General features: G+C 45.8%; 1 protein-coding gene across 1 annotated transcript in view; it reads right to left on the bottom strand.

The window, feature by feature from the left end:
• Positions 1-8,354: 8,354 nt before the first annotated feature.
• adgra1a (adhesion G protein-coupled receptor A1a) overlaps positions 8,355-12,500 on the bottom strand; it is a 30,242-nt gene continuing 26,096 nt past the window's right edge. The window contains exons 7-8 of the mRNA XM_063220896.1: positions 9,618-10,221; positions 8,355-9,548 (exon numbers count right to left, since the gene is read on the bottom strand). Of these exons, the coding sequence (XP_063076966.1) occupies positions 8,355-9,548; positions 9,618-10,221 (1,798 nt within the window). The remainder of the gene's footprint in view (positions 9,549-9,617; positions 10,222-12,500) is intronic.

Raw genomic sequence — 12,500 nt, 5'->3', positions numbered from 1 at the left:
TCCATTCTTAACACGGAGCCTATGGAGATATACGGTAGGCAAATCTTAAGCCTTTATAGTGCCAACAGATTATTGCTCATCCCTCAGTGTTCATCCTTCTAAGCAGCATTAATAATTATGTTAATAATAAACATTGTTTTTTATTTCTGTTCATTTACAGTATACATAAAATTCTTAACTGACTTTCTCCCAGTAGTGCCATTTATGCTTATAAAGGCCATGATGAAAAAATATAGGCCTATATGTATAGTATGCATAGCAACAAATCCTACAGGTATGAATTGAAAGGTGCATGCAGCCCTCGCTCAGACTGGAATCATGCACTTACAGTGTTAATTCACCCCTTGTGCAGACTCTGTGACCCAATTCACTCAAGGAAATACTAAATTGACTCTGGGTGTTGAATGAACACTGAATGTTTGTGTGCTCAACATTCTAGAAGGTACATACAGAATCTCTCTAGGGCCGACCTCTGACAGTCACGGCTGGTCTATTGACAACTGTAAAAAAAAAATTTTTAAAAGTGGATTGCTTTGAAAAGACCTTCGTGGGTGCATGGTGCATTGAGTGCACTAGGACTCAAGGTTATAAACGAAGGCTGGTAGGCAGCAAAGGGCTTCATTTTACAACGATAAGAGCGTAATATGTAATGCATGTTACCTGGTAGAGTTTATTTAGGTTTGTTTGTGTGTGTGTGTGTTTGTCTACAGTCCAATGCCATTTACTTGTACGACTTGTACTAAATGTTGCCATGACATTCTCCAATTGATGTGTAACAGTTTCAAGGTCATCTGCCAGAAAGCTATGGAAACAGTGCTTGTGCAATGCTGAGGACATACCTGACTAGATTACTTTCTTATATGCTGTAAGAGATCCGTTCATTTTTTTGGCCATAACTGCGTCAACAATCTCATTTTCCTCGAGTGCACATGCAAGTGTCTATTTGTGAGACCAGTGGGCATTCAGTGTGTTAGTCACCCATCACTACTGCATAGCCTACTGTCCTTCAACAACAGTACATCATGACCCCGTTTCTTGAAAGCATCGTTGCTAACCAGTTAGCAACTTATTAGATTTCCAATGGAAAATTGCGTTGCAATCAAGTAAAATGCTAACTTACTTAGCAACGATGTTGTGGATAAACACACCCTATACATGTATGTCACTGCATCAGTGTTTACCTACTTTAACCCAGAACCTCTGGATTGGCAACTGTCTAAAACAAAAGTTCGATTCATGATTGATGTCCTCCGTAGACCATGTATATGACAACTTGTCAAACATTCTGTTCCGTGTCATCCATAGAGGGCCTTCAACAAAGCCACTGTACAGCGGCAAGGTATTGCATGGATGTCTGAAAGACAGGAAGACCTGTCTGAAAGACATGACGGCCGAGGGGAATTTTGGTCTCATGTGGTCCTGTTTATAGATACAGTATGTACACAAGGACTTAAAAAAAAAAAAGTCTGTCAATAAATGTCTACAGGATTTTATGTCAATCCTCGAAAGGCTAGTGAGGACAGTGTTGTGTTGCCATCTGGAAAACAGTTTGTGTACAGTACAAAACAGGACAATGTCTATGAAATTGCAGAAGTCAGAGTTGTATTAAGGTTTTGATTAAGCAGTCTTTTCACCACGGAGAGGGTTGGGCCAGGTCATTTAAATTGCACTGTCTATCTGTCTTCCTGTTAGTGTGTCTGCCTACAGTTTTGCCAAACAAACATAATAGGCATCTAGCACTGTCCAGGGGGGGAAAGTTGCCATCTCTGATTGATCTTGTTGTATTTCTTTTCTTATGTTGGTTTTGATGGTGTCATTTTAAAATTATCTCAATATGTGGTATGTAGAGTGCTTGAAGTCTTTAAAATGCCCAGCAAATGGAACATGTGTATTGAATTGGCAGAAAATTTGGAGGGGTTCAAAAGATGATTGGTTTAGTTTTTGTGATTGCAATTGAAGTAGTTTTTTTTCCCTATAGTAATAGCAGGCCTTGGTAAGTTGTGCAAATGCGTCTGGGAATATGGGTCCCAAAGGAAACCACCGATCCCTCTGACAGACTCAAGGTAATTGCACAGTCACTTGAGAGTACGTGTTTGCATGTTCCTTGTCAAAGAAAACTGCCACTATTTCAGAGTGACTGAATTGTGCATCAGACTAAAGCCATCAAGCCTCATTATGGCCTACATGACAACAGCATATAGGCCAATTCCTTTCCTGTTCATTCAAGGCCTTGTAAGATCACATGTGTTACGTAATCCATGAGGATTCCACACCTTCATTAAGTGTACTTTTATAGCGTGTCAGTGAAGATTCTCATTCATTAAGGTCATATTAGTCATAGGTGTTTAGTTTAAGCAAATGGACTTATTATCTTTTAGGAACTTGAAAATGGGTCGCTTTAAAACTCCTTTGACTCCTTTCATTGGTTTAAATGCATTTTTCAAAAGTATTTTGCAATTAGCAGCCTTGGCCAAGCCCAAAGCAAAGTAATCTGGAATCCCAATTCTGTGTAGAGTAGAAAACTTCATGGGTTGAGGTTGACCCTTGACTGGCTGATCACACCCTTTCAAGGTCCAAGGTCAAAGCACACATTCAAGATGTTGGGTCACACCTCCTGTCTTGCCACTCACCAGAGGGGTCACGTGAACAAAGGTGTGAACTATGGTCCCCTCATTCAATATTCAAAAAGACATCCTAAGGTGTGAGATGCTCTTTGAATCTCCAAAGAACAGTTCTCAAGGTTGTTCAGTAGGCTACTGGGAGATACATGAGGTAATATTGGTGGTGCCTTTATGAGGAGAGGAGAGTGAAACCAGAGACAGTTGATAAGATGGAGACGGCCCCTCCCGGTATCAATTAGCCTGATTATCATTGACTTTAAAATCTCTTCGAGACTTGGTCTGACCAAGGGCATAACAATGAACATTTCCCACACGGCATGGTTGACCCATCTCCCTTGGTTTGCTACTGGTTGTTTGCTTCCCGACAAAGTGGGTGGAGTTCCCGATTTTGCCGGAGCTCAGAAACTATATTTGTATTGCTCCTCGCCTGACTAGAAGCAACACTGAAGGTGCAATCTTTGGTGCAACGTCTTCAAGCTTGGTAATACCACCTCCAGTTCTCTCATCATAATTAGCCGTTTTCACATTGACCTCAGATAAGTTCTGTTTTTGAAGTCGGAAAGAAAGACTGCCAGTTTCCATAGAAAATAGAGAGATATCAATTAATGCCAATGCTAACGAATGCTACTTTTCCTGCACGCACTGAATTGATGTCAGGTGTAAAAGGCTAATTCCGGACAAAAATGGACTCTTACCACACAATTTCCTAGCATGCTAGCACAGACACTGATAATGACCAGGGAATGACCTCTTACACAGGCCTATTCACTCTTAGTTAAAAACACTCCGTGGCATCATAACAACATTGCTATGACATTGCAGGGAGTCTTAGATAACTGATTGTTGTGTCAGTCAGTTTCATTACCTATTATGTTATTGATTCTGGTGATAAACATTGGGCGGTGAAGACTTTCCCTCTCACTTCACAGGATGGTCTCAATTTGCTCAATTGGCACCAAATGGGTGTTAATAACCCTCCAATAACCTTCCACATAATCTTTTGCTGAAAATAAAATGTATGACTCACTTTCTGTGTATTTGATGATATAACGTTAAGTCAAGCACAGAGTGAACAACTACACAATTAACTGCATGGTGATCAAAGACATTTATTTTGGAAATGGTGTGAGCTTTTCAAAAAAATGCAAAAACAGTAAAAAATAAAAAAATAAACTGAATCAGAGCGAAAGTAATTCATGTAGATTTATGAGGTCATTATGGGGTTGGTGTCAAGCTAATTTTAGGTCATTCCTCTTTGCTGTTCACAGCAATTTGGAAGAGGAGAGGGCGATAGTGCACACACAGAGAGACAGTACCACATGCCAAAAACCCCAAATGGTGTGCAAAACGCTACAACCAAACAGACCAGAGTAATGTGTAGAGCACATTTGTGTCCAGAGCAATGCACAACCTTATTTATTTTTGTTTTTGAAAAAGGACCTTGGGGTTCATCTGATCATCCCTTGCTGAATAGAGCTGACATATCAAAGAATAACATTTTCTAGAGCCTCCTCTTTTTTCTTATTCTTGATCCTCTTATTTGCAGTAAACAATGCAGTGTTAATTCAACACTTAGAAAGTACTCTGGGACCAAATACGGTCTAGAAGACGTGAAATCGATTCTATACATGCTAAATTAACACTGCATTTTATTGTGTTCTTCTTCTTCCTCCTGTTCCTCTTCAAGGAGCTCATTTTAGAAGCCGAGCATGTCGTGCCGTAGCTCTTGTTGTTACTGTATATATAACACACCATGCGCCGCCCGAGACACTGACTGATACTGAAGGCCCTCTGGGAGGCTGAGAGTGATGCATTGTGGGACTGTTGGCTGGGGCTGAGTCATCCCACGTTTGGCCTTCACCTCCGCACGAAGCTCCCAATGAAACCGCTCATGGCTCAGAGTGAAGGGAGTAAGAGCTAACATAACGGTACATTACAAAACGGTGTGCAATTTTTTTTTTAATGCACATCACAGCCCAGTGTCAATGTTTTTTTAAATATAAATGTATGAATGAATGTTTCACACTTGTCCCTGAGCTCACAAGCACAATGACGATGCAAACAAAATCTTGAGAGGGCTGGGGTAAGTACAGGTAAGGGTGTTTTTCATTTCTCCCTGGAAATACACATTGAGGCAGCATTAAGATGGTGTCTGTCACAATAACACATCTATAGGACAGCCACGTTACGTGGAAGTTCATCAAGTTTTATCAAAAGAATGGTTATTGATCACATTAAACTCATATTACTGTTAACGATTCTGTCATTTTCTTCCTTTCCTTGCCTGTGAAAGTGTAGCCAGTGAATCCTTGAAAGATGTGGCTTTCTTTTGGGCCCATGTTTTATAGAGCACCACACTTTTACAAGGAATATTACGAATTCATTGAAAAAGGCTCACAGCTTTCCATCCATAGAATTTGCCAAACATACTGCATGTTTAATCCATCTGCACTGACACAGCAGAGAAAAATACAGAACGAGAGAGAGAGAGAGAGAGAGAGAGAGAGAGAGAGAGAGAGAGAGAGAGAGAGACAGAGAGAGAGAGAGAGAGAGAGAGAGAAGGAGGTTGACAATGATTTATGAAAAACAATCACCAATATATGTAGCAAACCAAACAAATGGTCCATCCATCAAGTAAACCAAAAAGACAAATCGCCATACACGTACATAGCTCCGCATGCTATTTCCGGATGGCAGTGTCCTTGAATAGCTTGTATAAAAAAAACGAAAGGAGGGAAAAAAAAACATTTTCCGTGTTTGGGGAGATGAAGTAAATGCATGCTTATTCTCTTTTTCCGGAATAATCTGTCAACACTGCAGGAAATGTCAGGGGCTCTGTGTCTGACTGCGTTGGAGTTGGAGTTGAAGTTTGCCTTGAATGGGCACTTGTGCATTTTTTTTTGAAACAGAGTAAAACTGAAGGTCTGATTTGAAGGAGAGAAAGCGGTCTGTGTGGACTGCACATGGGGAGAGAAGTCAGCACGCACGCACGCACGCACGCACGCACACACGCACACGCACACACACACACACACACACACACACACACACACACACACACACACACACACACAGCCCACACAGACAGAGCACCTTGTGCAGCACATGCATAGATGAGACTTCACTTTCAGAGGTGTGTGGGTACCAAATCTTACACTAAATCGTCATGTACACTGCATCCCAACTGCAAGTGACATCACTGAATGTTTAAGACCGAATTTCTTCCTGTCCATACTTGCTGTTTCACTGTCCTACCTGAACGTGACTAAAATGGAGAGATGTGGTGCTACATGACTTTATTAAAAGCTTTTTTGTTGCACTGTCTGCGTCTTTCTTTCTTTCTCTATTTCTTTCTTTCTTTCTTTCTTTCTTTCTTTCTTTCTTTCTTTCTTTCTTTCTTTTTCAAAGTTGACATTGACAGCTAATGGACTCGTGATTATCATACATAACGTAACTTTCCGTCGAATGTGCAGATTCAATGTTGACCTATTAACTGTGCACCAAAGCACCCTGGTAGCACAATCACTTGCAGTTGGTGTTAAATCACAGATAATTGACTGCTTGTTCAGAGAGTGGTAAAACATAAACTATTCACTAGTGCTGGTGCAGTGCTAAGTGTTGTGGATCTTTCTCAGACATAATATGAAACATGGATGAGGAAATAAATCATTTTTTTTTATAACAATGCCACATTAGATGGGTCACAAGGGATAGATCTCATTATTCTGCAAAGAGGTCTTGTGAGGATCGCATGGGTAAAAACACTCATGTAAAACATGCACGTATGTATGCATATACACACATACTAACGACACACTCCATAGCAACCACACACACACGCACACACATATGCACACGCGCACTCACACATCAAAATGGTCGCACATATGTATCACACATTGTCTCACTGTTACACAGCCACACTTGTACCAAAAAATCTTTAACATTTTCACCTGACTATAAAAATATCACAAATTAAACATGGACATTTTCTGCATGTGCATTGCCTGTGGATTGCAAAAGAAATTGTTTAGTACGTATGAGTAAAAAGATGAAAAAAAACCAAAAACATTAAACATACATGATAATATCAATGTAAAAAAACTGGCATAATATGACAAAAGGGAATGTACAGTACAAAGGCATAGTTTTTTAATAGGATTCGAGAGGTTTTGGTCCACTGTACATTACAGAGGATGAGTGCAAAGAGAACAACGGTCGGAGAAGAAGTGGTGAGTGGTGAACACTTTATGGGACAGAGGAAGGAAGTATGGGAGGAAGGAAGGAGAGAATCACAGCGAAAACGGGACTACACAGTAGTAGCAACTTGGAAGGTAGCCTGGCTATCGCGACTGCAAGTCTCTTCGAGACTTTAGTCTGACCAGGCAAATTATCTAGAATATTTAGAAAAGTCAGGTATCCTCCTCGCTCCTGTTCTTCAAGATCTGGTGCATTAGAGTGAAAGTAGAGTTTCAAGTAGAAAAGAGAGTCATGCTTGGGACACATAGATACAAATTTGGATAAGCAAAGCAAACTTCGCCATTCATTCCTATGAGGGAGGCAACGGCAAGCGAACAGGAGCGAAGCGAAATTATTCGACCGAGTTTAATATTATGCAAATGAGAAGCGAATTTCGACTGCGGCAGCCAATCCAATCAACAACATAACTGTTTCATACCATTCGATTCGCCGTGGTGACTTGATGACCGTTGAGCTGTCAGAATGGAATACTGAATTTCACATCTCCTCGCCAAGCTCGTTTCACCTGCTATGTCCCTAACGTTACTGAAGCATCTCAGATGTTGAGCATGAGGAAACATGCAAAAGCGTGGTGCACACCCCTGATAGATGTCTCAAATCTGCGTTGTCAAGGTGCAATATTGCAGATGAATAAATCATTCTGATTCTGATGAAGACGTGGTAACGTTGAAACGTTAGTTTGGCACTGCTCTAAATAGCAGAAAATAATCTTTCACCTCTGAGATGCTGCGGTGACTCTCCTTCCTACATTTATGAAATGAACTGAACTGAACTGAACTCGTCAACTGAACTGCTGTGTGATTGCCACACCCCAAGCCATTGGAAAGACTCAACTTTGATTGGCTCCACTTTCCAATAAAATGCTGTAGAATGTAGATGGTTTGTCTGGCCGAACTAAAGTCAACGCAGCGCAGTTGCGATAGCCAAGCTAGTAGCAAGGAGTGAGTGAGGTCTTTTCCAACAATTTTGGGACTACACAGTAGTTTGGTTTCAGGAGCGGGAGAGTTGCTCTGGGTTGTGTGTGTGTGTGTGTGTGTGTGTGGGGGGGGGGGGTCATTCCCACAGGGCTGGGATTGAAAAGGGTAGAGAAGTTTAATATCTCCAGCCTTCAGGACTGGATGAGGGGAATTGGGGTTACCTCCCCATTTAATGAAGGTGAGCAAGAGTCAGGGTGCGGGGGATGTGTATGTGCATGTGTATGTGTATGTGTATGTATCAGTGAGTGTTTGTATTGTACTTGGGTTGGTGTGGAGCAGAAATGAGTGATCTGAATTCATTAGTTTATTATCCAGTGCCACATGTTCCAAATGACCTGGTTTTACCTGTTCCATTCAACCAGGTGATTGTCGGTAACCTGATTGAGTTGGACAGGTAAATCAGGTCATTTGGAATATGTGGCACTAGAGTGTAAACTAATGAAACCAGTTTGCCCATCCCTGGTGTGGAGAGCATATTGGATTCTACTAACTATAACTACACAGTGGTTTCGTTCTTCCAGGGCCCAGTCCTAATGTTTCCCGTGGCGTCCGAACTAAACATATAATCCTCGTGTAGGCTCCCGTTACGACTCAGCGTGCCTCGCCGGCTAAGCGTCCCCTTGCGGCCCAGCGTGGCCGTGCCCATAGCCGTCACCGTCACCTGCGGGCACGCCATGGCTGCGGCTCGTGGCGGTGGCAAATCTATATGCGCCAGACCCGCCACCGCAGCCGTACCCTCCTCATCCTTCTCGCCCGCCATCTTAGTGCTGGGTCCGCCGTACATAACGGAGCCACAGGTCCCCAAATCCTCCAGCTCGTCACCCTGGCAAGAGGCGGAAGGGGGCACGCCGAACGGGTCGGTACCCGCACAGCACACCCCTCCGAACGGGTCGGCCTTGGCGCAGCAGGCGTGCCGGTGGCACACGTGCGTGTCCTGCTGCTGGCTCAAGCTCTCCAGGCACGCCAGCTGGCTGTCTAGGCAAGAAGAGTGGCACGAGGACCCAGCCGCGGCCAGGCCTTCGTGCATGCTGCCGTGCACGCTGCCCGCGTGGCAGGCGGCCGCCAGGTGCGGGTCCAGCAGCGGTATGGGGCTGGGGCTGCGGCAGCGCAGCAGCTGCGTGTCTGGGTGGGGGCTGTGGCAGCTGAGCTGGCTGCCCCGGTGGTGGCTGTGCATGCCGCCCATCCCCATCCCCATCCCCAGCCCGCCCGAGGAGTGAAGCTCCAGGTGGGTGGTGCTGTGCGGGCTGTCCAGCAGGTGCGAGCCGGCCGTGGCGCTGTGCACGCTGCTGCCGTCCAGGCTGGTGGAGGCCATGTGGTAAGCGTAGTCGCGCAGCGAGGGCCGCGGGCGGTTGAAGGAGCGCGACTTAGTCCTGTCCTTCAGGCAGCTCTGCAAGGGCAGCACAGGGCGCGGTAGCTCGTCCGGCAGCGACTGCGGGCGCGGGGAGCGCTCCAGGAGCGGGGACGGGGAGACGGCGGCGGAGGAACCGTGCATGGACGCTGCACAGCAGGGTCCCACCACCGCGTGGTTCCCCGTGGGCCCTCCAACAGGCAGCGGGCTCAGTTTGCAGTGGCTGGAGGACGGGTGAAGGTGAGGGGAGAGGAGTGTCTTTCCCGGGCACGGCGAGTCCATGTGGCAGTGGATCTGGGTCTGTGGCGAGCCGTGGCTGTGGTTCTGGTGATTCGGCGTGGCCTGGCTCACGTTGCTGTTGCCCGGGCCTCTAGACGCAGCCGGTCCCGATGCTGCCCCTGTCGTTGCCACGGCAGCTTCTCCGTTGACGTCCATCGGCGTGGGCTTTTTCGACGGGCAACACGCCCACCAGCGGTGCCAGATGTCGTCGCGCTTGGCGCAGTGCTGTATCAGCAGGAACAAGCCCAGAGTCACCGAGAAGGCACCGTACAGGCAGCTGAAGATCATGTCCAGGAAGTGTCCCTGCGACACGGCCAGGGCGCCAAACGCCCACGTGGCCAGGAAGAGGAAGAGCGTGAACGCCGTGGCCCTCAGCTGGGCCTTGAACGAATGCTCGTTGGCCAGCATGGAGGCCGTGATGGCCGAGCACCCCGGATGGTGGTGGTGGTGGTGGTGGTGATGGTGGTGGAGGGCCGCCTCCTCGATGCCCGGCTCGGCGATGCCCGGCGGGTGCTCGTGGCAGTGGTGGTGGTGCAGGTGGTGGTGGTGGTGGTGGCCCATCTCCGCGGTGGCCAGCCGCTGCTGCTCCTCGGTCATGGCCTTGAGCTCGTACTTGCGCTCGGGGTGGCGCTTGAGCTGCACGTAGGTGGCCAGGAAGTAGATGCAGATGATGAGCACCAGGATGCCGGTGGGGCCGTAGAAGCCGCCCAGGCTGGGCTCCCACGCCATCCAGCAGCTGGAGAGGAGGGCGAGGAGACGGGGAGCGATGGAAAGACGGGAGAGACAGAGAGAGGAGTAGAATGGGGAAGGGAATTTTAAAAAGATTAGAAAGGGAGGTGGGAGACATGGATAGAGAGAAGCAAATGGAGAGACACAGAGAAGGGTGGAGAGACAGACGGGAGAAGAAAGGAGAACGGAAAGAAAAGAGAAGGACAGGAGAAGGATGCAGAGGAGATGAGAATAGAGAGAATATAGAGACAGATAGAGGAGTGGAGAGACCAAGAGGGAGTTGAAAGGGGAAGGGAAAGAAAAAGTAGAAGAATGGAAAGACAGGAGAGAGAGGAGTGAAAAGGGGAGGGGAGAAGAAGAAAGGAGAAGAGAGAAGAGATAAAAGTTGAGCGAGAGAGGGAGAAAGAGAGAGGAGTGGACAGAGACAAACAGAGGGAGAGAAAGAAAAGAGTTTAGAGATGATGATGGGTAAAGATTAGTGGAGAGAAGCAGACAGACAGTGAGAGAAAAGAAGAAAGAGAGAAAAGAAGAAAGAGAAAGTAGACTCAGAGTGAGAGAGAAAGAGAAGTTAAGAGAAGCAAACAGCAAAGAAAGGATTCAGAGAATTAAAACAGTTTTATTTACAGTATGCTGCAATTCATCTGGTGTTTGTTTTATAGAGTTTCAACATGCCACAAAAAGCAAAGATGAATATACCTGTAAACATGGCTACAATATACCAATGGGTTTTCTGTAATTAACTTTGGGCTTTGAATGAAAAAGAAGGAGAAAATCATTATTTTTCATAAGAAATTAATCAATTTTGGAAAATGAGACAATCTACACTCAAATACGAAATCAATTGTGCGCCATAGCTTTATAAAGCGGCTCAATCTTAAAATATGTACCTTAACAAGAGAGATTTTACACATTAAAAACCGGTAGAGCATATAGATAAATCATGCACTGGAAGAATGAAGACAAGCTATGGCAGACAAAAGAATAGAAGATACAGAGCAGCGGGAAGAGAAAGGAAAGGTGGGATATCACATATGGATTATAGGCAGAGTGAAAAATAGGTGAGGCAGCGAGAGAGAGAGAGAGAGAGAGAGAGAGAGAGAGAGAGAGAGAGGTGACAGGGGAGGTGAGGCAAAGTGAAGAGGAGCAGAGCCATCCAACATGAAGAGAAGAAGAGTAGTATAAAGAAACGGTTCCCAGCCCAGGTGAGGAGGAGACGAGAGAAATAGAAGAATAGAATCATCAGAGATGGAGAGAGACAGCAGAGGTGGAAGAATGATAGGAGCGGATGGGGGGAGGAAGGAGGGAGGGAGGGAGAGAGGGATGGTGGGGGAGGAGAGGAGATGAGATGAGAAGGGACCACAATTACGCTTGACCGTTTCATTATTTTCCCTCCCGTCACTAATCAGAGAGCCTTCACGGTAATTTTATGCCATCAATTAAGACATGTCCCGCCGAATCAATGTGATCGGCATTAAGTTGTTACAGCGCTTAACAAGGAAACACGAGTGACCCACATACCGCACAGGAAAAAGCCATTAATTTATGTTATCAGCAGCCGGGGGAGGGCGAAAAAAGCATTAAAAAGATAAAAAAATAAATAACGAAAGATTAAAAAAATGCATTTCATTTTCATTCACATGCACCGCTGCTCTGTCCATCCCTGATCATAATGTGGCACACACCTGCCTCTGCCAGACACACACACACAGACACACACACACACACACACACACACACACACACACATCTACCTAACCACACAACACACACACACACACACACACACACACACACACACACACACACACACACACACACACACACACACACACACACACACACACACACACACACACACACACACACACACATCACAACACACACTCCCCTCTCACGGCTATCAGGTTTTAACTAAATGTCAAAAGGAGTGAAGGATGACGTTAGAGCTGGGGCACAAAATCGATGGGTGCATGATGAAGCCTAAATTTGTGACCCCTGGAGAATTCTGGGATGCTGGAGGAGAGGAGAGGAGAGGAGAGGAGAGAAGAGGAGAGGGAAGGGGAGGGGAGGAGAGGAGAGGAGAGGAGAGGAGAGGAGAGGAGAGGGAAGGGGAGAGGAGAGGAGAGGGAAGGGAAGGGGAGGAGAGGAGAGGAGAGGAGAGGAGAGGAGAGGAGAGGAGAGAGAAGAGGAGAGGAGAGGAGAGAGAAGGGGAGGAGAGGAGAGGAGTGAAGAAGAGAGGAGAGGGAGAGGGTGACAGGAAAGGAGAGAAGAGTGAAGAGGAGAGAA

Source organism: Engraulis encrasicolus, chromosome 17 (assembly GCF_034702125.1).
Source record: "Engraulis encrasicolus isolate BLACKSEA-1 chromosome 17, IST_EnEncr_1.0, whole genome shotgun sequence".
NCBI classification, from domain to species: domain Eukaryota; kingdom Metazoa; phylum Chordata; class Actinopteri; order Clupeiformes; family Engraulidae; genus Engraulis; species Engraulis encrasicolus.
The sequence above is the reverse complement of the archived record's forward strand: the minus strand, read 5'-3'. Positions and strand labels throughout refer to the sequence as shown.